The 21,694-nt window shown below is 47.8% G+C and overlaps 7 protein-coding genes across 7 annotated transcripts in view; 2 read left to right on the top strand and 5 right to left on the bottom strand.

Moving 5' to 3' along the window:
* The first annotated feature begins 200 nt into the window (after positions 1-200).
* Positions 201-1,373, top strand: LOC128275697 (RNA-binding protein squid-like). The gene has a single exon (XM_053014287.1). The coding sequence runs from the start codon at positions 411-413 to the stop codon at positions 1,356-1,358; it is 948 nt and encodes a 315-aa protein (XP_052870247.1). The 5' UTR covers positions 201-410; the 3' UTR covers positions 1,359-1,373.
* A 202-nt stretch (positions 1,374-1,575) lies between these two features.
* Positions 1,576-4,248, bottom strand: LOC128271654 (nicalin-1). Its single transcript, XM_053009267.1, has 4 exons — positions 3,844-4,248; positions 3,568-3,755; positions 2,570-3,376; positions 1,576-2,498 (listed from the first exon to the last, which is right to left on the bottom strand). The coding sequence occupies exons 1-4, from the start codon at positions 4,010-4,012 to the stop codon at positions 2,007-2,009; spliced, it is 1,656 nt and encodes a 551-aa protein (XP_052865227.1). The 5' UTR covers positions 4,013-4,248; the 3' UTR covers positions 1,576-2,006.
* A 297-nt stretch (positions 4,249-4,545) lies between these two features.
* Positions 4,546-9,853, bottom strand: LOC128269955 (meckelin). Its single transcript, XM_053007358.1, has 8 exons — positions 9,631-9,853; positions 8,503-9,290; positions 6,381-7,010; positions 6,037-6,318; positions 5,832-5,978; positions 5,005-5,766; positions 4,855-4,942; positions 4,546-4,790 (listed from the first exon to the last, which is right to left on the bottom strand). Exons 1-8 carry the CDS (start codon positions 9,851-9,853, stop codon positions 4,546-4,548), a joined length of 3,165 nt encoding a protein of 1,054 aa, XP_052863318.1.
* A 751-nt stretch (positions 9,854-10,604) lies between these two features.
* LOC128273248 (nuclear cap-binding protein subunit 2) lies at positions 10,605-11,343 on the top strand. Its single transcript, XM_053011182.1, has 2 exons — positions 10,605-10,748; positions 10,848-11,343. Exons 1-2 carry the CDS (start codon positions 10,677-10,679, stop codon positions 11,265-11,267), a joined length of 492 nt encoding a protein of 163 aa, XP_052867142.1. The 5' UTR covers positions 10,605-10,676; the 3' UTR covers positions 11,268-11,343.
* A 72-nt stretch (positions 11,344-11,415) lies between these two features.
* On the bottom strand, positions 11,416-12,446 carry LOC128273816 (coiled-coil domain-containing protein 134-like). The gene is made up of 3 exons (XM_053011862.1): positions 12,228-12,446; positions 11,951-12,072; positions 11,416-11,881 (listed from the first exon to the last, which is right to left on the bottom strand). Exons 1-3 carry the CDS (start codon positions 12,403-12,405, stop codon positions 11,459-11,461), a joined length of 723 nt encoding a protein of 240 aa, XP_052867822.1. The 5' UTR covers positions 12,406-12,446; the 3' UTR covers positions 11,416-11,458.
* Positions 12,447-15,364: 2,918 nt separating this feature from the next.
* Positions 15,365-16,300, bottom strand: LOC128269954 (ras-interacting protein RIP3-like). The gene has a single exon (XM_053007357.1). The coding sequence runs from the start codon at positions 16,298-16,300 to the stop codon at positions 15,365-15,367; it is 936 nt and encodes a 311-aa protein (XP_052863317.1).
* Positions 16,301-16,348: 48 nt separating this feature from the next.
* The window catches only part of LOC128274092 (nuclear receptor subfamily 2 group F member 1-B), a 66,431-nt gene continuing 61,085 nt past the window's right edge, over positions 16,349-21,694 (bottom strand). Inside the window, exons 4-5 of the mRNA XM_053012178.1 lie at positions 16,540-16,697; positions 16,349-16,465 (exon numbers count right to left, since the gene is read on the bottom strand). Coding sequence (XP_052868138.1) covers positions 16,349-16,465; positions 16,540-16,697 — 275 coding nt within the window. The remainder of the gene's footprint in view (positions 16,466-16,539; positions 16,698-21,694) is intronic.

Here is a 21,694-nt window from a genome sequence, read left to right as displayed (position 1 = left end):
GCTATGGACGCTTCTATTTGGAAACGTTTGCTGGGATCGACCGTTGATAAACGGGCGAAATGTTGAACGTCAAATGGAACGGGCGAAATGTTGAACGTCAAATGGAACGGGCGAAATGGTTGAGCGATGTTATTTTTGTTACCGCCATATCGATGAAAACATTTTTCGATGATATTTTTCTCACGCTACCTGTGGAACCGTCGTGTGCGCTTGTAAACGAGCTGTAAAAGGTTATTTTTCTAGCCGGACGCTACTTTCGCAGGTAACTGGCAACGATCACGCCAAGCCAAACGAAGTGAAAGATATAACGGTGGCGGCCATTTGTTTCCGCATTAAGTTGAAAGTTTAGATCAAGCCTATCACCGCCTACCCAAACAACCAAGCCACAAGCTAACCGTAACCGAAAAAAGATGGCAGACGCAAGCGACGCCGAGATGCATGATGCTGGACAAAATCCCGTCGGAAATGGGAATAATCAGCCGGACTCGGATCAAGCTGCGCATGAATCAAGCAACGCAGCCAACGGAGGAAACAGTTCCGAAGCCAGTGACGACCGAAAATTATTCGTTGGTGGGCTTAGCTGGGAAACATCAGACAAGGAATTGAAGGAACACTTCAGCACTTTCGGCGAAATAGAAAGCATCAATGTGAAAACGGACCCGAACACCGGACGATCCCGTGGCTTCGCTTTTATTGTCTACAAAAGTGCGGACGCCATAGAGAAGGTAATTTCGGCGGGCGATCATGTCATAAACAACAAGAAGGTCGATCCCAAAAAAGCGAAGGCCCGCTACGGGAAAATTTTCGTCGGCGGCCTAACGACGGACATCAGTGACGAGGAGATAAAGACATTCTTTGGGCAGTTCGGGAACATCGTCGAGGTCGAGATGCCATTTGACAAACACAAGAACCAACGGAAAGGCTTCTGCTTCATCACATACGACTCCGAGAAGGTGGTAAACGAGGTTCTAAAAACCCCGAAGCAAACCATCTGCGGCAAAGAAGTGGACGTAAAGAAAGCTACACCCAAGCCGGAACATATGGGCGCGAACCCACCGATGGGCGGCCGAGGGGGTATGCGTGGTATGCCACCCCGAGGAATGCGAGGTGGTCGTGGTGGACCGGCCGGTAGCTACGGTCAAGGCTGGGGCGGGCCAGGCTACGGGGGCTACGGTTACGGGCAGGGGTATGGTGGCGGTTACAATGACTACGGGTATGGCGATTACGACGGAGATTACATGAAAGGAGGACGTCCGGGTGGTCCGAGAGGGGGCAAAGGAGGCGTTGGTGGCTACGGTGGAGGCAAACAGCGAGGTGGTGGAGGCGGTGGTCGTCAACCGCGCCATACGCCGTACTAACTTGGAGCAAATAAAACATTTCAAGCACCAATATTTCACAACTTCTTTCTTAATCTGAACTCCGTAGAAGCAATAATATATGCGGCCGTCAGCCGGATCGAAAGAATTCACCTACTGATAGAAGTGCGAAACAATGGTCCCCATTGAAAACATCATTTTTGCATTCGCCTTTTCGGTTCAAATTTCAATACAAATTGTGGTACTATTTTTGCTCAAACCTATAACACACCCTAGATTGGCAAATAATTTCCTTTATTTGGTTTTGTTCGATCAAACCGTCTTTAAACTACAAAATCCAGCGAAGATAACTTTCTATCACCGGGCTTCGTGTTGTCCGCAAACCAAAACTAATAAATAGGGGTATCCGACTACTTCTAATGGTGAAACGCACAGTGAGGAACGAATGTGGTAGCAAACCTCCAAATCTCAAAGAGGGACAACGGACACTGCAGTCGGTTTTGAATCGAGCTCCAGGATGGCGTTACTATGAACCGATAAGGATTATTTGATGGCAGCCCCTCTTTAGCATAAATGGATTTCATTGAGGAAAACAAAACGGAGAACATGAGTTAAGGCCAACCAGCTACCTAGTACGTAAAAAGAAACAAACAATTGCCACCAGGACCGGGCGTCGGATGACGTCGCTGCCTAATTCACTTTGGTTTTGACCACGGTCATGCGACACACGACACCGTACAGTTTGGGAAAGTGGAAGATCGCGAAGTAGATCGCTGTGAGGTAGAGCGCAATCATGAAGGTCAGGAAGAGATCGAACGGTGCGGGCTTCACGCTGTAGATGTTCAGCAGAGCGTCCCGTGCGTCGTACAGCATAAAGTCGGGCTCTCGGGCGTCCGGCTTGTCGAATGTCACCTTCACGTTGCGCAGGTACTTTTCGAACGCGTGCTTTAGATCGTTGTTCTGCTGGGTGGAAGCAATGTGCAGCCAGGGAAGAATTTGCTCCCGGCTGATCGCCATCGAGCCGGTAAAGATTTCTCCGGCGGCACCGTTCTCCGCTGGCACACTGTAGATATGGCTGGCCAGAGCCTCGGCGATAATTTTCACATTTCGCTCAAGCGCATCTAGCCGTTCCTCAGGCGTATCGTCTTCGAAGATCGTGTTCCGTAGCGGATCTTTGTGGCTCTGCAAAGCGTGCGAAAAAGTAATCGAACAGGGTTTGTAGCGGTTTTCGGAGGCACACAATTGGCTCTCACCTTCACATTGGACAGCGTAAATGCGGGCATTCGCTTCATGCTGAACCGTTCGTGCTCCCAGGCGAGCAATGTGTCCGCCAGGTTGATCTTCTTGTGCACACCCTCGACGGTAACGTTTCCGTAGCGCTGGGCGACTGTTCGGAGTGTCTTGTAGAACCCACTCATGGACGTGCCTTCCTTCGGGGGTTTCGAGACGTGCATAAAGAGGCTGTCCTGTGCAGCGAGCTGTCCGAGCGTATCCAGACAAACGACAAACTCGGCGTGCTGGATCTGCACGTTCTCGTCCAAGTTCGAGTCGAGCCACTTCTTCATGCCCTGAAAGTTAAGCACCAACCCTGACTCGGACACGAGAAACATGAGCCGATACTTGGGAATGCTGGCGTGCAGTTTGCTGAACAGTTCCACCAGCGTCAGGAGGGCGGCCACGTCCGAGTTACTTTGCCGGGTGTTCGTTAATCCAAACGTGTCGAAATGGGCGGTCACGATGATGAGCGGCAGTTTGCCGTCGGCATCGTGCGATTTGCCCGGTTTGTTCGGGGCCAGTTCACCCTGGATGATCGGTATTTTCGATTGTTTGTTGATGGCGTGCGACGCGCCGGACACCGCAATCTGGTACCCGTTGGCCGATACCGAGCTGAACATTTCGCTCAGAGCCGACGGGCGGCTCGGTGTGTTCGGTTTGTGGCTGCGCACCGCCGTACGCGTCACCTCGTCGATGATGGCGTTCAGTTTGGGGTCGTAGTCCGAGAAGTACACCGGAATTGGGACCTCTTGCATCATCATCGCCTGCTCCAGCAGGTGAATGTGCTGCACGGGAGCGGGAAAAGGGAGATAACAAAAAAAATTACGTCAGGAACTGGAAAGTAAACTATTTTTGCTTCCACCAAAAGTGGCACCGCCAAGCATAATTGCATTAGTGGCGAAGAGGCTAAATTAGGTCTCCGCCAGAAGGCTATTTATAATAGGATTAGGAGTTGGCGCCGCGCTCCCCAACGCACCTCTTTGTCCTCCAAGCTGAGGGCGGCCGTATCTTCTGGCAACAGAACGACCAGTCCGCCCGCTTTGGCACGAATTTCTCGGAAGTGCTCGATGGTCATATCCTGCAACCGGGTCAGCACGCAGTGCCTCGATGTTTGCCAGGTGTAAAGCGATTTGGCTTCCAGGTTTAGCGCCGAAGCCCGACAGCCTGCAGGAGGAAGATGAGAAAATTAATCTTAATGTCCAATCGATTGAACGTCTAAATGAGCAGGCGTACAGCTCCTTCGGCCACTTACCGTAGGGAGCACCGTGAACGTCGTACTGTGACATGCGTTGCACACTGAACTCGCTGGCCGCAAGCACCGGGTTCGAGGAGCAGATGATCAGGATCGGTAGCGTTATCAGCAGATAGTATGGCAGCCCGCCGCGGAACAGGTCTGCAAAATTGTCTGCCTCCTCAAACATTGTCGAGCACGTTCTTTAGTGTCGTAACTTTCACACCGCACGAACCGTGATTCGGTTGCGCGAAATATTTGGACCTGGAGCGCGTGACCGACCGGCAGTTTTCGAACGGGTTCACAGCAAACGGTGCGCACCTGTGACCACGGAGCGTGTCCGGAAGCAAATGAGAGCCCGCTAGAGGCACGGTTTCAGTGATGAAATGGTGAACGAACGAAAAACGTGCCGTCCGTACCGTGGGAAAAATTTAATCCTTGTCCATCTAATCGAAAACACGAGCGAAAGAAAATGGTCAGCAAAGAAGAAAAAGAAAAAGAAAAGTCACGTTTGACACGTTTTTCAGCTGCGATCTGTGCCCCCTATATTTCAAAATACCAACTAATGCTAATTCATTTTATGACACATAGGGTACGCTACAAACGGTTAACGGTCATATTATAAATTCGGTAAGAAAAGATTTGTTTTATATTTTCGTTTTGAGAACATCATTGAAACATCATTTTATTCAATAATTTATGCGTAACAACACGCGTGGAGGCTTAAATCAAAAACCGCTTGTCGATGAGCGTTTTCTTGGCAAGGTTATTTTTCAACACCGAATTCATAACTACTTCGAAACACTTGTAGAGGATTCCAATCACGATCGCGGCTAGCAGATAACTGCCGGTCAGCAACAAAACACAGCAGAAAAGCAGCAGTTCGACCTGGAAGAATACACCTTCATTGCCGTAGAAAAGAATCTGGTCGAACGAGTGGCCGTTATCAATGTAAAACACGCCTTTATCTGGGAAATTGATTGTTTGAAATTGAATTAATGTTGCTAGTCCGGGATGGTTGATGCTACTTACTATCGGTAACAAAGTTTTGGAATTCGCAGTTCAAAATATTCTCCAAAATAGTTCGCTCTTGGATGATGTAGTCCAGATCTTTCAATGCCTAAACAAGATAAATCGTCAGTGAATCCGTTGGGACCATTATAATGCACTTCGAGAACTTACATGGTCAACGAATGCAGCGAAGAACCGGTTCACGTTGTAGTACGTTAGGATGGTGCGTTCGAAGTTGTACTCCAACCGTCCACCACCTGGGCTGGTAAACACTTCGTTCGTACTCATTTTCGCACTCCCAATCAGTCGCGGTTGATTCAGATGCTGGTGTGGCCCGAGTGAGGAAGAATTGCGTAGCGGAGTGATCAGTTTATCGTAGAACAACCGAAGATTCTTTGGCACCAGGATGGAGTACGTTTGCTGTTCCGAGCCCGGTAGCAAGCCCCGGTTTCCGCACAGGTTTTCCTCTTCCCGCTTAAACTGCATGATCATTGAGCACATGTCCGTGTCGGAGAAACCGTGAGGCGACCGACCGTGAATATAGTACCCGTACGACTCCATACTCAGTATGAACACCGATATGTTTGCAATCGACGCCACATCGATAAACTGCTGGATGGCATTTTCTATGAATCGGTCGTGGATCAAAAACTTGTACAGCCGCTGAGCGGCGTAGACCGATGTGTAGATCAGTATGCCGACCGCAAGCAGGAGCATTTTGTCTGGCGGCCCCAGTGCCTCTTTGCTACGGTGTAGATGCAGGTGAAATGCATTGGAAGACCAATTCTCAAAACCACACACCACAAAGAGAATGGCAAGCAACAAGATGTGGGCAAACATGGATATCTTCCGTTTAGTAGCCAACTCTTGCCATTCGTTGGCAATGAAATAATTTCTCCATGCGGAAACGCTATCATGGGACGTCGGACGTGTCTGAATTGGAGACATAAAACCGTTAATAGCCACTGGAAATTGGGTTCATTTAGAAAGGAACTCACATTTGTACTAGATGCAATCGACGGCGTATCCAACTGGTGCATCCTTTGGCCCACGGTACCAATATCGAATATCTTCGGTCTTTCCCAGTCGATGAAGAAAATGTCTACATTTCCCATGTAACAAAACACTCGCAATAATTTAAGTAACTGTAAAGAGGAAGCACAATTACCCCGCGAGAAATATCGCGTGCCAAGCATAACTTACTTTAAACGCCAATCCCACGTAGATGAAAACCTCTACGACATTCTGGACCTCCACTGGAAGCAACAGGTGAATCGTGGTCTGCGTTTTATAGGTGAAGAATACGTGCAGCACTACGATGGCCAGTACAATTAGGAAAGCCGTGCCAAGGTACGAGCCAAGGTAGATGAAAAAGTTCCAAAAGACCTCCATGTCGTAGTACAGCTTGTTCTGGCGCAGCTTGTAGCAGTACGTTTGAAAAATGGTCACAGAAAACGCAAGCAATGTGAAGATTGGAAGAAGAATCTGTATAATGAAAGGTTTGTGAGATTAGCGTGAATGAATTTTCCCATAAAATGAGCACGTACCTCAAGCAACGACGTGTAGCTGTATGCCTTAGTGAACGAAATGTTAAACTCAAACTCCACGGTGTTTCCGTAGAACGAAAATCGGGCCTCGGAAGTGTTGAGCAGCCCATACTCCAATCGTACGAGTGGAATGGAGATCCGGTTCGGATACTTGCCATGGTCCGGATGGAGCTTAAACTCCAAGTGCACCTTCTTCACGTATCTTACGAAGAAAAGTTGGCTCTTTACATCAACTTCCCCGTACAGCTTTGGCCTTTGCAGCTCGTTCGAACCGGAAACGGGATCAACTAGCAGAAACCGTTTAACCAGCTGCCACCTGTCCGGTTCTGGGTCGCTGTTCTGGCTGAACGCACCTCGAATGTGCACCGGAACAGGGCGCATTAGACGCACCCGTTGCTCGTAATAGTTGACGTACAGTGAAATGAACTCTAAGTCACGAAAATCGTCCACCAGCCGGTTCACGTTTAGCCGACACTTCCGGTGGTAGCGCTGGCCGAACCGGATACGCTGCTCCTGGCTGGCATCGTAACGTTCGCATAGATTCAGATCGGCAAAACGTAGCTCGCGAAATTGTCGCAAATGTCCGGCCAAATCGTAGCTCACAAGGGTGAGATTGAGTGTGCTATTCACCTAGAACCGTGGTAATCGATAAGGAAGTTAAGTGCACGACTCCGACCTGAACCCCTTAAATGTGAAGCATTTACATGTTCGTGCAGCAGGACATTTGTGGGGGAAAAAGAAGGAACTTAACACGAAGTAGAGTATGCAGGGAGCATTTAATAGCACTAAAGGTTACTTGGAGCAGATCAAGACGTACTGATAAACTAAGCGCAAGACACAGGTGTACAGCAACAGTCATTTACAAATGTCCGCGATAGGCGGTCCTTTGACGAGGAAAGAATAAACGGAAGGAACATGCTATCGTTGGTACAGAGGGCATACAATGAAGACGTGGAAGAGCTATATTACCATTAATTAGTGGGTGACATACATTGCAGTCGGCCTTTACTACACCGTAGTTCTTCTAAGCTTCTAATTACGTTGAATAGATTTAAACAATTCGGTATTTTTCGTAAGGTCCATGGAGTATACTTTGAAAAGTTTAATGATTTTTTCCCTCTCTTCTAGCTATAATTTTCCTGCCACAGAACCTGAAGGAAATTTCCTGAACCTGAGGGGTCCTACCTTCTGAAGCTTTTTAGTATGTTTTCATAGCTTTGCAGCGTCGATCCTTGCCTGAGCGCGGCCAATTACATTTTACTGCATCGATTACCACAGTGTATCGCTCGGGGGCACGTCGGAACGCACCGACTTATGCATTATAGAGCCACACACGACAATACGTTACGATGCAGGCTTATGAAGCTTTGTTCAAATATTAATGAAGATCAGTTGGTATTGACCTTCAATTCGTAGGTTGAAACGTTTACTTTCGATCAAAACGCACTTACGTGCGACCTACGGACCATGATACGCGGACATAAACCGTCTTTCTCGTGCATTGAAAATCATCAACACGGCTGTCCTATGTTGCGTGGAACAACGGTCGCTAATTAGTAGCTCGCCCAACTTTCGTTCAAACAAATATAATCCCTCGAATAGTGGGTCAACATAGTGGGTCAGTCAGTCAGGGCAGTATATGGAGTCGCACAGTTCTTCGACCTTTCAAACAATATTGAGATCATTTTAGAAATGGTTCCCTAACTCTTGTGCGACCTGGATTCTTGGACCAGTCTGGTACCGGGTAAGCCAACTAGCGCTGCCGTTATCGTTACATTTACCATTTGATTACGCATAAATTATCGCACAGCTTTGCACCCTAATGAGGAGTATGTGTAGTGGAGCGTTAGTTTTTTTTAGCTCGCCGTGACTTTGCTGCGTTCTGTTTACTCTCTCCTACTTTCGTTTCTGGGACAGGAGTTTTTTTTTACGCAATGTCACGCAACGGCCGGACTCTTTTTAATAGGCGACTGCTGGAAGGGTGCAGAACTAACAGTTTTCTACAGCTAACCGGAAGCCTTGTTGGCCGAGAACAGAAGCTTACAGGGAAGTGGTTTGGTTTTAATATCTACGCCATCGTTTATGTTATTCTGTCCAGAAGGAAAGAGGGTTTCCAACATACCTGATTAATCTCACTGCTATCATACTCAAAGTCCAGATACTTCTCCAGCAACTCGCTGACGTACTTCCCGCGCCGATAGAATAGCCCAGGACGAACGACATCGAGTGCCGTTTTGGGCATGACACCACCACCCGGCCCTCCGTCGCCCGCCAGATAGTTCTGGCTTGCGCTGACCACTCCAGGAATGCTAGCCCCGCCAGCCCCCATCCCAGTAACGTCGTACGTTTGATAGGCATAGAAAATGGCACAGGGCGAGTACCGGTCCAGGCTGTAGAAGCTGAGGACACACAAATTTGCCAACTGCTGGCAGTGCCGCGGGCTTCGCATCACATGACAAAACACTATTAGATACTTGATATTTTTGTACACGTTCACGTTCTGCCGGCCTTGGTGCAGATGCCGGCTCGGACTGAACAGCGGATAGTTCTGCACGTCGCGCAGTAAAACATGCGGCAGGCAGAAGTTATGGGCACCGCGCGAGTCCCCGGCACCGTGCTGGAGCCGCACATCCGGCTCAACGTACAGGGTGTTGGCCTTTAGGTCGCACTCGCACACGCTGCGCTCGCTGCCGGGAGGGAACGTGCGGCGTCGCTGGTAAACGGTCCTCGATGATTTTGTCGTATTGACGATGCCGATTTGGGTGGTTTTGCAAAAGTTCACCGTATTAAAGCGCTCGGCCGCCACGAACTGAGCGAAGAACTCGCTCACGTTTTGACAAACCGGACGCTGAAGGGTACTTTCATGGTCACGTAGTGGCACGGACTGTTCGTTGCACATGCAGGCCAATTCTGTAGCAAGAAAATACAGCAAAAGAGAAGTATAGAACTTTATTGAGTTGTTTTTTTTTTTTTTTTTTTTTCTTTAGTAGAACGGACCGGGCCGTATTTATATATTGAGTAGTTGTGTTGGATAAATCTATAAAAAAGGGGTGCTGAAATGAGCACGTGGCCATGGGCTGTGTCAATTACAGGTGTTTCCGCCTGGCCGAAAAAAAAACAAAATGGTGCAAGTGCTTTAAAATCTATGGGCTCGTCATGGATCCCCGCTGCTTGAGCAGTTTGTTAAATCAATATGCCGGAGGTCGTTGATTTCAAGAGATGCAAAAGAAGAAATCCTCCCAATACTCACTATCCCTAGCCGGCACCAGATGTAGTCCATCGTCGCACAGGACACACTTCATTGCAAACAGGTCAAAGTATTCGTTCGCCTTACAATCGTCTGGCGTGACGTACAACTGCTCATCGTTCGAGTTATAAAAGTTTACGTTTGCCGAAACCAGCCACTCGCTGCACGTGAATGTTAATAGACCAAGCAACAGCGCAAGGATTCGCGCCAAAGAAACCGATCCCATCGCAGCGCAAGGCACCGAGAGGCTTGCTTGAGCGTATCCTAACATCTGATCAGTCTCGTGCCGTCGAAGTAAGTGCTATCACTCATCGTACGTCGCCGTGCGGTTCTAGGGGGCTTTCACTTTCACTCCTAGAGGAAGCCGATAGTAAAGGACACCGCGACTTGCGACCCCTAGGACACTCCGTAGCCTACTGCACTGGCTGATGGTTCGCAGGACTCGTCACAGGCAGAACATTAGGCATGTAAACATGGTAACATTTGTTTAGTTGTTGTCGCCATGGTTACGCAGCGTGTGCAAATACTCACCCGTTATACATTGCACGTAGCTACTGTGTTTAACGGGTACAGCTGTGTTTGTTAAAACGAACATCTGATCATTTAATATTCCATGTCCTGCCAGGGGTGCAAAGTACCGAATGTTTCTCGGACCCAATCGCTTGAGACGCGAACATTTTGTTTCGTGTAATTTTAATTGTTCCATTTTTTCCCCTAAATGGTATTTTGCAATGGATAATAGGCAATATCAGCTCTTAAACATATTGTCCGTAAATGAATGAATGAATTATTGAATAAAATGACGAAAATATAAATCAAATCTTTTCTCACCGAATTTATAATATGACCGGTAACTGTTCGCAGCGTACCCTATGTGTCATAAAATGAATTAGCATTAGTTGGTATTTTGAAATATAGGGGGCACAGAACGCAGCTGTCATGTTTGTTTTTTTTATTGTTGTTACTCAAAACGTAAACTCGTTGTTGTTTAATGCATGGTTTTTGCATGGTTTTAATTTCTCATACATCTGCTCAGGAATCATTGGAAAATGTCCTCTCAGATCAGCGCCGTTCATACACCTTCGGTTTCACTCAGTAAATATCGGGACCAACACTTCAAGGTAAAGGATCGGTGCATTTTACACGCCCACTCGAGGCGAGCTTGGCTTGGCAAGCCGACACAAAAACTGTTTCAATTTTATCATTCTGTTTTTCAACAGGGTACCCGGCAAGAGCAAGAAAAGTTGCTACGCTTCTCTGCAACCCTCTACGTAGGCAATCTGTCGTTTTACACCACCGAGGAGCAGATCCACGAGCTGTTCTCTCGCTGCGGCGATTTGAGACGTATCGTCATGGGCCTCGACAAGTACAAGAAAACACCGTGCGGCTTCTGCTTTGTCGAATACTACTCCCGGATGGACGCAGAACACGCGATGCGCTATATTAACGGCACACGACTTGACGATCGTATTGTGCGTGTCGATTGGGATGCAGGATTCTTGGAGGGCCGACAGTTCGGGAGAGGCAAAACCGGTGGGCAGGTGCGAGATGAGTACCGACAAGACCACGATCTCGGGCGAGGAGGTTACGGTAAAATGGTGCAGATGGGACAGCTCGGTGCACCGACGATGCGCGATTAGCGGACAAGCGTGGCCTCATTTAAGGTTATTTAAGCTATCATGTACATTTCACATAAATATATGTAATCGAATTTTCCTGTAAAAAACTCGAGGGGGTTCTTTTAAAGAGATCTCTACAAAACACAACAACTTAAGTCGTAGGTACGAGTGTATTTGAACAACGATATAAAGGTACAAGCTTCAGCCACATTTCATAATTCATTCTTCGGAGGTATCAGCGATGGCCCTTTCTTGGGTTTCGTTTTACCTTTCTTCTTTTTAGAAGCATCCGAAGGGTCTTGCTCTTGGTCGCGGTACGGATTGACGTAATCGGCGGTGCGTTGGTCCTCGTTAATTTCCTGATTCAACAGATTGAGCAATTCGATCGATTTATCGTCTAGAACTTGCTTGAACGTTTCCGTGTAGGTCAATGCCTGTGTCAGTAGCTCACGCCAATCGGTAACACTTTTAAGCATACGGTACGACATGTCTGGAAAGTGCAGCACAATTTCACCGAAGAGACACGTATTTTCGAGAAACTGAGCCAGTGCGTTCATCAATTCCTGTATCTTGGGAAACTCGGAATCAGCCGTGATGCGATTTCCGCGTAGCTTGCCGCCTTCCTCTCGGATGACCTGTTACAAACATATTATACGTTTGATTAGCATCACCAGACGATGAATATATTTTCAGTTCTCGCTCACCCGAATAACTTCATCTATGCCAAGTTTCATCAACTTGTAGCGCTTAGCATAATCGTCGATCGATTGGAAATGGTTCACCAGTAGTTTATGTTCCTCTCGTTTACGTACGAATATCTTTGAATCTAAAACATCGGTCGTTAAGGAAAACATATCGCGTACACGCGATAAGAAATGGAATCGTTTGATAAGCATTGATCGCAAACAGTGACGTGTCGTTCGGAAGGGATCAACGGTCAGCTAAAAAATGTGCTTTTGAGGTTTCATCTGCAAAGGATACACACATTATAGTTGATTATTTTGCTCAGATCCAATTCCGGTCCCTTTTCAACATCTGCAGCCCCTGCAAATAACGGAAAATCACTCTGAACATCGAAAGTTCCGCAAAGAACCGGCATTATGACCAATGCCAATAGACACTCTACGCCTGAGTAGGACTTTTTACTAATTTTAATCATTTTCTATGCACCGAGAAGTAACATTAATGCGAACTGCAAGGAAAAATAATTAAACTAGCTTTTGGGACCGGCAGATTATTTAGCAGCCACCACAATTGAGAAATAAACAAACTGATTCGACAAACTGCCCTTGTGTTCCAGTGTTGCCAAACTGTCACCTTTTTTCAACGAGTAAAGAAGATTTTTAATCAATTTTCAACCATTTAAAAAACGGCTGTTGGATTTGAGTGGGTTGTTGGAACAAAACTTGCCAAAAATTCCCAAAAATTTGAAATTCCCAAAAAGAGGCACAAATCTCGACTAGTGATGAAATGGTGTGAAAAAAGGATTTACATTACTCAAGCAGGACCAAAGTATTAAAATTTAACAAGAACAAGAGTTGCAAGACCTTAACCATAACCTTAAATATTCCGGGACTCTTCAATTCGTTAGTTACCGCGAGAGGATAACAATCGTCATCTATCTTTCTTCTAAGATCCATTTCGGTTTTCAACTTTCTCCGTAGATTGCATTCGCGAAAGACTGTACTTCTGCAATATGGCTAGGTGCGTTTGGCTAATTTCCCTTGAAGTTTTGAACAGATGAAATGACAAATTACTCCATGGTAAATATGCTTCACCATATGGGAAAACCCTGGGAAATCGGTGGGGAAATTTTTGCATCATTGTAATTAATTTAGTTTGGCATTGGAAACGGCGACACGTTTGAGCCATTATTTCGGTTAAACGGCGCTGACCCCGAGGCATCTCGAGGCAATGTATTTGCTTAGGACTTGCTTGCGCGGATCTAGCCCTAATAGCCCTTTTCTTTCGGTACTGGCCATTCGGAGAAAGGATCAAAGCGATTGCATAGGCCGGACAAATTCCGTAACCGTTCGGCTGTCGGCCGTAACTATCCATCGCACTAAAGCGAAAGGTGAGCAAATGATTAATGATATCGAATGATAATTAATGACATTTTATTGGAAATTCGTAGCCCTGGCAAGAAACCGATGGTTCTTTGTACATCTACACGTGATGGGTGGGTGGGATTGGTTTCATGAATATGTTACGGGCAAACGGCCGAGGCTGGTGGAGGGCACAGTTTGATTTGACCAAACAGTACAGGAAGAAACAGTCACAAAGGTTGTTCTATTGTCATGGGCAGCATCTTAAAATATCAAACCCACACTTTCTTTCATTATCGTCAGTTCACGGAGTGTGTTTTCTCGTCATAGTTTACAACACTTTGTTTCATGTTTATACGGTTTTTTATTCCTTCTTGCTATTCCTTGTTTTCTTTTCAGTATTCTGACACGCTTGAATCAATCAATCATCATGGTGTATAAATATTACATATGTTGTTTTTTGTTTTTTTTTTCGTTTTAAAAGTATCTTTACTTCTCCGTTTTATGCTTACATTATGCTTCTACACTCTCCGTAACATGGTTTGCATTTGCTTTTTTATGTTCTGTTCACCTTTGTTTAACTAGTGTTTGTTCACTCTCCACGAGTGGCCGATGCTATCGTCCATTTTTGGGGACAGCGCAATACAATGTATTGCAGAGAGAAGGTGGTGAGTCTGGGTGTTGCGGCGATTAGACTGCGCCTTGCGTCGACCCGTTGAGGATAACGTTAATTGGAGTAATAAAATTAATAATAATAATAATAATAGTGGGTGTAGACTTCTTGGTTCGGACATTCAAACGAACGTTGTGCTCTGTTCGGTCGCTAGTAACCGTTAAAACAAATCTCAATTAAATTAACTAAGCTATTTTGATTCATAACGCTTCTAGTTGGTTGCACCACAGCGCCACATTTTCCTAGCACTTTTGTCAAACATTTTGGTCTATTTACAGAAACTTGTTACGGGCTAGTCCCTTTGTTTGTCCATTAACTTAACCCATATTGTGTGTATAGAACCCTCGATTTCTGCTCTATATTTTATTTTCGTTTAATTCCATCATGAGCCTCAATTTCCGTCCAGCAGCGAGCACACGTTAGAATCAACGTGTTTGCACATTTTCATCTTTTTTTCGTATTTTCTTGTTTTTCTTTATTTTTTTTCACCCCTTTTCTATTCAATACAACACACACGGTACTCCTTTTACAGCGTTCGAACCACCTCCTAGCGCCTTATGCAATCATCGCTCGTCTTATGACCAAAGAATTGGGCACGCACATCGCCGGCGGGCGGCATAGAATTTGCCGCAAAGAATAAAGGAATCATGCTGCAAGTTATGCGCGAATGTTGGGGTTTGCTATGTACATGTCGGACAGGGGCGGCTGGGGATAGGTCCTCTAGAAGTGCGTACCAAGTTTCAACGAGCTACGGCAATGGCCCAAAGTGAACCTTTAATTGGACGGCCAACAGTTTTGATTTGACTCCTGTTTTTTTCCTCTAACTTGATAAATCATTGGTTTGCCTTTTCTTTTCCATTTTTCACGTCACGTGGAAAAACTCTCATTACAACCACCTGTTCTACCACTTGCTGGACCTCCTCTGGCCATAACTTTCTACGATGGAGAAATGCCACAAGTTTTCTATTCTGTTTTGAAACACGTCCCTTACACTAGTGTTAGTATTGCAATATCAATTTTTCCAGCTCTTGGGCTGCGAGTTTCTCAAGGTTTTCTTAATTTACACACACACATTTGATTAGATGGTTTGCTTTTTCTCACGAATACAAAACAGGCATAGAGAGAACAGAAGACATCCAAACAGAAGCATCGTTACCTGTGTTGTCCTAGATTGCACGAAAGCTAAAATTTAGTCATAATTTAACGCACCTTGACGGAGAATGGCTAGATAGCACTAGAGAGGACATTTATCGCGAACAGACCGGGTTCAATCTGACGGAGGGCTGGTCAAAGTTCTCTTGGAGAACATTACATCGCACGCACATGCTTTACCAGCTGCGGAGGGGGTTCCTTAAAGGTGGCTGACGGGAAACGGGAACAGGATGCTGTCCTGCCTTGGTTTACGAAACGTCATCATCGACTACGGAGACTGTCGTCGTCTCGTCATGGTGCCTCGGTGGCCGGCCCGAGCCGCTGTCGGCACTCCGTTCGGCGTCGGAGAGTAGGTTGAGGTGGCCACCGGCACCCTCCAGAAGGTTGGCCTGCATTAGAATGGCCGGCAGGTCCGTCTGGTGGGTGCGCAATTTGCGACCTCCTTCGGTCTCAGTGGATCGTAGCAGGCTACGCGCAGGATCGTAACTGCTGATCTGAGAAGCCGTCGTGGCGGCCAGTGCTGCCAGCGTACTGTCGAAGGTATTCACATGCTGGCTGGCAGATGCTGGAGTGACCGGCGCTCCCTGGCCACCCTGGTCACCATCGTCGTTGCCATCCATCGTCGTGGGGCAGCTACTGGAAGTGCTATCGCCGCCACCACCACCGTTGGCGGCCGAGTGGTTGCCATCACCACTGCTTCGTGTGCTGCTGGCAGCACTGCTCGTGCTGACGTGGCTACTGGTGCTTGCGGCACTACCCGTAACGATGGCGCCACCACCGCTGACAAAGTTTAGTGTGTTCTGAAACTGCGTAAACTGGCTCGTGGTCGCCATCAGCGAGGAAAGGGCGGCCGCCGCCATGTCCGAGCAGCAGCTGCTGTAGTACGAGCTGGACGAGGGCGATAGGGCCAGCGGCTGGGTGGTGCTTTGCCCCAGTGACAAGGCAAGCGATTGTTGCTGGTGCTGGTTCTGGTGCTGATTCGATGGTTGCTGCTGCTGCTGACCGTGTTGCTCTTGGAGCTGGTGTTGTTGTGCTTGCTGCAGCTGAGCGAATTGCTGCTGTTGCTGCTGGTTGGTGGAATGGGTTTGCTGATGTTGCAGGTCCTGCAAGTGCTGTTGCTGCTGGTGCTGTTGCTGCTGCTGGAGGGTGGCTGCCGCTACCGCGGAAGAAGCCGCGCCGCCCATCGTCAGTGAAGATCATGTCGTTGTCAGTTGGCGCCACACGGCTGTGTGTCACATCGAGGGAAGATAGGGCCAGGAGAAACTACTGCCCGACAACAGCATATCGCGGATCAGCGTCTCTATGGGCGTTTTGCCAACAAGCCGAACGAAGAAGAGCTGCTCTATGACCTGCAAGTGGACACATTCGGGACATCATTACAGGCCAGCCCTTGGTGGGACCTTCGGTGACTCACTCCACCTACCTGTGACGACACCGTCCGTAGGGAGGGAAGACGTAGCAATAGTTTGCCGAAGCGGGTCGGTTGGTTGGGATACTGTGATCGGCAGTATTCCTCCAGGGCGCACTGTGACTTCTCCTGTAACGACTCGATATGTGCCACGTCGGAAAGTCCGCAAGCATCTGGAAAATGCAAAGAGAAACAGGTTCTTGTTAGTGTGCTTTAGCCTTCCGTTGGCGACACGGGCTGCTGTGACGCGAGAGGACCGTACAGGAAAGGATTGTTTTGTGGATCTTGGAGGGTAGTGTGTTAAAGAAATCATAATAATAAAAATAATAAACGATATCCACCTTTTACCGTGTGTGTTAACTCTGATTGTTAGGAGAGAGCATATGAGTTCAGTTAGTGGTGCAATTGGGATGAGTGGTGCTTGTGTGTGTGCCTTCTTAAATGGTTGATGAAACGAAGAAATAAATTAATAATCCACGAAAAGCGATAGAAAGCGCAAACTGAAATGTGAAATGGTTAAATGAAAAGAAGAGTGAACCAAAGAATACCCCGAACCAATAACCTGTCTGGAAAGGAAAACAGAAAAAAACGATTAGTAAAGGTAACGTAACGCGTGAACATGAAGCAATCGATAAAGGATGAACCGGAAGTAACGAAAAACCTACCAAGAAATACTACGAGACCACTAAGCACTGGACGTCGTCTTGAGAACGTCGCTAAAGGAATGCTTCCCCAAACAAAGGCGCTTAGCGGTGGCTGCCATTAGCAGTGGCATAAATTACTTACAACTGTCTACCACGGGACACGACACTAGACTAGCATACACAGCAGTGGGAACCAGGAACACAACATGCAGGGAAAACCCCCGAAAATCGCAACAGAAAAAAGAACGAACGAACTCCACTTGAGACGGGCGGCCAATGCCTCATGGTGGATTCCACATGCCCGACGACTCTGGTGGAGAACCCAGCCCATAAATCACGGAACGGTTGACGCACGCATCATCTCCCTCATCACGCGGTCGTCGATGTGCGGTGCGGTGTCAACATAGTCCGTGAAGAGGCGAAAGCACCCTCTAAGGTCTGGCTCAGACAAGATTTCAGCATTACAGCCCCCAAAACAGGCCGCCTGACACACTGAGGTTGTGTTTTAATTCTTGGCCGAGCGAATTGCGGACGAGACGATAGCGACTTTCGGGCAAACTTGTGGCGAATCTCAATTCTTGGTATCCGAGTTCAATTGTGGTGGCCACTAGCGTCACCAGAAGCATAAATACCAATTACTTTATGTCCACCAACACTTCTACTGGGGGACGGGCAGTTCAGACGACACACTTGGAGGACTGAGGCAGAGTCGCGTGCCGCAAATGACGAAGGACACGGTGTGGGGGTGCGTCGAACAGTGACTGGCCTAATCAAGTAGCGCATGGGTAATTAAAATTTATTCATCGCAGCCGTCTGACGTCGGCTGGGTAACTCTTTCACGGTACCGCACGGCAACCGATCGAACGGCGTGCGTGATCTTCGCTGACAGGCCTCTTGAGGACATTCCAACGGAGTGCGCTGGTTGCTTCTCTTCGCCTTTCTTTGTCTCTCTCTCCGTCTCTCGTAAGAAAGGCCACTTGACTCCTGCCGTTCGCTGCACAGCGGGTTCAGCAATAAAGCTGGCCCACTCTACAGATAACATCTGTTTGGGCCTCGTGGGGTGAGCCAACGGATCCGAGAGATCCTCTAAGTGCCGGGGACGATCGCTGCGGTGATGCTCTCAAGATTGTGATGACGATGATGATGGTAACGCGGCAGGGGGACTAGTTGTGGAACATGAAAAACATAATTCCCACTCTTCACAGATGTCGTTACTCCAACACCCAGGCGGACGGACGGAGAACGGGATCTGACACGAGGGGCTGCTTTGAAGGCTGTTTTAGAGTTTTGGAGAGCCCAGACCCAGGCTCTCACCTGTTTTGCGCCGAGGCGTCGCGGCCTTGGCTTCCTCCTTGGCGTTTATGGGCATGCCGGAGTGTCTAAACTTAATTGGGCTTACATTTTATACTTTCCATCATGCGCGAGAACCGTAAACCACTCGGCGCGTCTTATTAGGGCTCTTTCGGGGAAGCGTCCACCGAGAATCAGAAGCCAAAATCACAGCACGGAAGCCCCGCAAGGCACGGACCACGGATGGGCCGCCGTTCGGTTGTGACAGGTTGAGGTCTCGCACACTTGCCCAAAGGGGTCAAGCGAGTGATCTTGTACTGGCGAAGCGTAGTAAAGAGAGGTTTGATTGATCTGCCGTTTTGTCCCGTTTCCCGCGAAAAGCGCCAGATTTGGCTGTTGTCGTCGTTGTCGGTGGCAACGTGGAACCGTGGGGAGGCTTTACCAATGTTTACCCAAAGGACTGGCTTGGGGGTTGCGTAAGTCAATCGACTGTCGTGTTTCGATGAGCGCGAGCTGGTATGCGCTCGCGAGTGATGAAATTCAATTAAACTGCCTTCAATTTAATGAACCTAAGAAGCGTGACATATCAGCCCAGTCCAGTGGGTGCAGTGTGTAGTCGGCGCCGATCGCGACGCCGACGTCGTAATTGACTAAGGGAGTGCGATAGAGGCGATGATCTAGAAAAATGAAGCCCTATTTAGTTGCATCGAACTCGAGAGCTAGCGATCTACGCGAGACGTTTGCTCGCCCCGGACTCGCTGGCCGGGGACCAAATTAAAGACAATAATCTTTATTTTGCCTCCAACCGGGTAGGCGTCCACAGGGTGCCACGGATTGGGAGCCTCGTTTGCCTCCACGGTCGCCATACATTCTTCGCCCCATTCGGACCAATTAGTGCAAATTGTTACTGATTACGGACACTTTATGTAGGTCGATCGGCGACTGACGACCAACGAGTGACAGTGGGACACACACCGAGCGATTTGTGTAGTTGTCAAAGCGGACAAGTATTTCTACGGCCTGTGCCCCCACGGAGCAAGCCAGACTTTAGATTGAGTTGATTTGAAACGCATTTGAAAACATGGCCGACCTTTGGCGGGCAGTGTACCGATCGCTAATTCATCACATTTCTTGGATCGACCGAAAACACGCATAATGTTTGCCAATTACTGGAGGTGCACAAGGACCACACACGCTCACCGGCCACAATTCTTCCGAAATTTTGCAACGTCTTAATGATGTAAGCGATACTTTGCTCAAGACGTCCCCAAAAACCCGGCGGAGTCGGGGCCATCCTTTATACCGGGTTGGCGCGCCATTTTTAATGAGCAAATTTTCCTCAAGCCATCTCGACATCGTCTTGCCAGCGCCGTGGAAGCGCACGCTGCCGTAGACCGGACCAGAGAGGATTGCTTGCGAAAAGTATTAAAACTTGCTTAAATATTGCTGAGCGATATGAAATTTGGTACAATTACCCCAAAGTCCGCACGCCGGTGAATGATGACACTCCGGGATGCGGAGTGAGAAAACTTTGTGCAAAAATGAATAAAAAAAAAAGTGGAACAAACGAACCGCCTATCGCAGATTTTTCCGGCCCCATGCTGACATGGCACCCGAAAGGGAAGGCTCAACATCAAAGACATTTCGCGCTGGCAACGCGCGCAGCGACAGACAGAGGGAGAGTGAAGGTGGATTAAACATTGCCACTAAGCGGCAGTTAATAATCTCATGATGATGAATTTTCCCCCCAAGCCGGGGGACGACATAAAAAAGAAAATGGCAGCACGCGGGCTGACGCCGACCTTAAGCCGTCAAAATTGCCCGTCTTTGATGCATGATCAATTTCAGAGATTTTCTAACGAAAAACAAAACGAAGCGAGAAAATGAGGAAAAGACAACCTAGGAACGACCTTCCGAGCGACTCCGGGTGCGTTCGTTCCAGAATTGAGCACATAAATTAGCCACTTCTCTCGGGGACGAGATCGAAGACGCTAGAAACGATCGAGTCATTACGGCCTGTTTAGCATTTGTTTTCGAGTGTCAGCGCGGCCAGTATTTATTACGCTTTTATTACCACTTTCTTCCGTCGTCATCGTCGTGTCGGCGCGGGGCCACGATGCGGGAGCCTAACCCGGGGCGGGGGGGGCGTTAATAGATCACATCCAGCCAGACGCGCCAGCGATGGGCCGTGTGGCGCGCAGCACGTGGTCGAGGAGTACTGGCTGAAGATGGTAAATTAAGGCCGGCCCGGCACCCGACGGCTTCAGTAGCACTTGTCGTTTCCCCCATTTCCCTAGTGCCGAGACAGGGTGCCATCATAACGCGTGTGTGAGTGTGTGCGCGCGTGAGGCTAACAAAGGGCCCAAAGGGTCGCTCTTTTGCATCTCCGCGCCGACACGCGATACTCCAACGAGCGCCTCTGCAGCTATCGATGAAACGGTTTAAATTAATTATATTAGACCTTTCTTGTAGCGTGGCCAGCCTCAGGGGCTGGAGTGGACCCATGGGCGGGTCAGCATAAAACTCTGCGTGAGAGTGCTTTCTTGGGAGTGCATAGTTAATAATGTTTCGCGGAGTGTTGTAATTAAATATGGGCTCCACGTTACATAATTGTCAATTAGTGCGTTAAAGGGGATGCTAAGTTTAAACTGCTGCTGCTGTCACTAGGAAGATTGACGCACTTGATCAGCGATGAGATTATATGCCACGCATTACATTACCCATTTGTTGATTTTCGACTACATTACATTTTTGATAAATATTATTTGCGGCAATGTCAATTGCATAGCCACCGGCTTATTTGACATTTCTTGAGTCATTGTTTGGCTTAAAACATAGGCGATTTGAAGCAAGATTGAAATGGCGTTGGATTGAAATACCTCACGATGAGAGGTTGTATGTTTTCAATATAAAGTGTTTGGTGTACGGTAGCCAAGCCTTGCTTGAATTGAACCTTTTGACTTTAAGAGCCTTGACGCAACAAGGAAACTGTAGCGTCGTGTAGCTTATTCAACATAATTCTTGATTTCTTCGATGCCGCCCAAAACCAATAACCTCTGCTCGGGAAGTGTTACGATAAATTTGTAATTAATTCTCTACCATCACGCCACCACAAAATGCGATCGCCATTTTGTGTGGGGCCAACAATCTTCATTCCGTGTGTAAACAAACTTGGCAAGCTGCCGGGTGCACTTGCCGTAATTGGAGAGTTGGTGGTGACGGTGTTTGTCGTGAAT

Source organism: Anopheles cruzii, chromosome 3 (genome assembly GCF_943734635.1).
Source record: "Anopheles cruzii chromosome 3, idAnoCruzAS_RS32_06, whole genome shotgun sequence".
Classification (NCBI taxonomy): Eukaryota; Metazoa; Arthropoda; class Insecta; order Diptera; family Culicidae; genus Anopheles; species Anopheles cruzii.
Note: the sequence above shows the minus strand (reverse complement) of the source record. Positions and strands in the feature narration are given on the sequence as shown.

Coding starts and splice junctions, on each gene's coding strand:
- LOC128275697 (XM_053014287.1), top strand. CDS start 411: ATGGCAGACGCAAGCGACGCCGAGATGCATGATGCTGGACAAAATCCC.
- LOC128271654 (XM_053009267.1), bottom strand. CDS start 4,012: ATGTTTGAGGAGGCAGACAATTTTGCAGACCTGTTCCGCGGCGGGCTG. Junction 3,377..3,567: donor TCAGCTTGGAGGACAAAGAG/GTGCGTTGGGGA, acceptor GCTCCCGTGCAG/CACATTCACCTGCTGGAGCA. Junction 2,499..2,569: donor TTACGCTGTCCAATGTGAAG/GTGAGAGCCAAT, acceptor CACGCTTTGCAG/AGCCACAAAGATCCGCTACG.
- LOC128269955 (XM_053007358.1), bottom strand. CDS start 9,853: ATGGGATCGGTTTCTTTGGCGCGAATCCTTGCGCTGTTGCTTGGTCTA. Junction 6,319..6,380: donor GCTACACGTCGTTGCTTGAG/GTACGTGCTCAT, acceptor TTCATTATACAG/ATTCTTCTTCCAATCTTCAC. Junction 4,791..4,854: donor CCAAAACTTTGTTACCGATA/GTAAGTAGCATC, acceptor TCAATTTCCCAG/ATAAAGGCGTGTTTTACATT.
- LOC128273248 (XM_053011182.1), top strand. CDS start 10,677: ATGTCCTCTCAGATCAGCGCCGTTCATACACCTTCGGTTTCACTCAGT. Junction 10,749..10,847: donor ATCGGGACCAACACTTCAAG/GTAAAGGATCGG, acceptor GTTTTTCAACAG/GGTACCCGGCAAGAGCAAGA.
- LOC128273816 (XM_053011862.1), bottom strand. CDS start 12,405: ATGATTAAAATTAGTAAAAAGTCCTACTCAGGCGTAGAGTGTCTATTG. Junction 12,073..12,227: donor AATAATCAACTATAATGTGT/GTATCCTTTGCA, acceptor CCGATGTTTTAG/ATTCAAAGATATTCGTACGT. Junction 11,882..11,950: donor GCATAGATGAAGTTATTCGG/GTGAGCGAGAAC, acceptor TGTTTGTAACAG/GTCATCCGAGAGGAAGGCGG.
- LOC128269954 (XM_053007357.1), bottom strand. CDS start 16,300: ATGGGCGGCGCGGCTTCTTCCGCGGTAGCGGCAGCCACCCTCCAGCAG.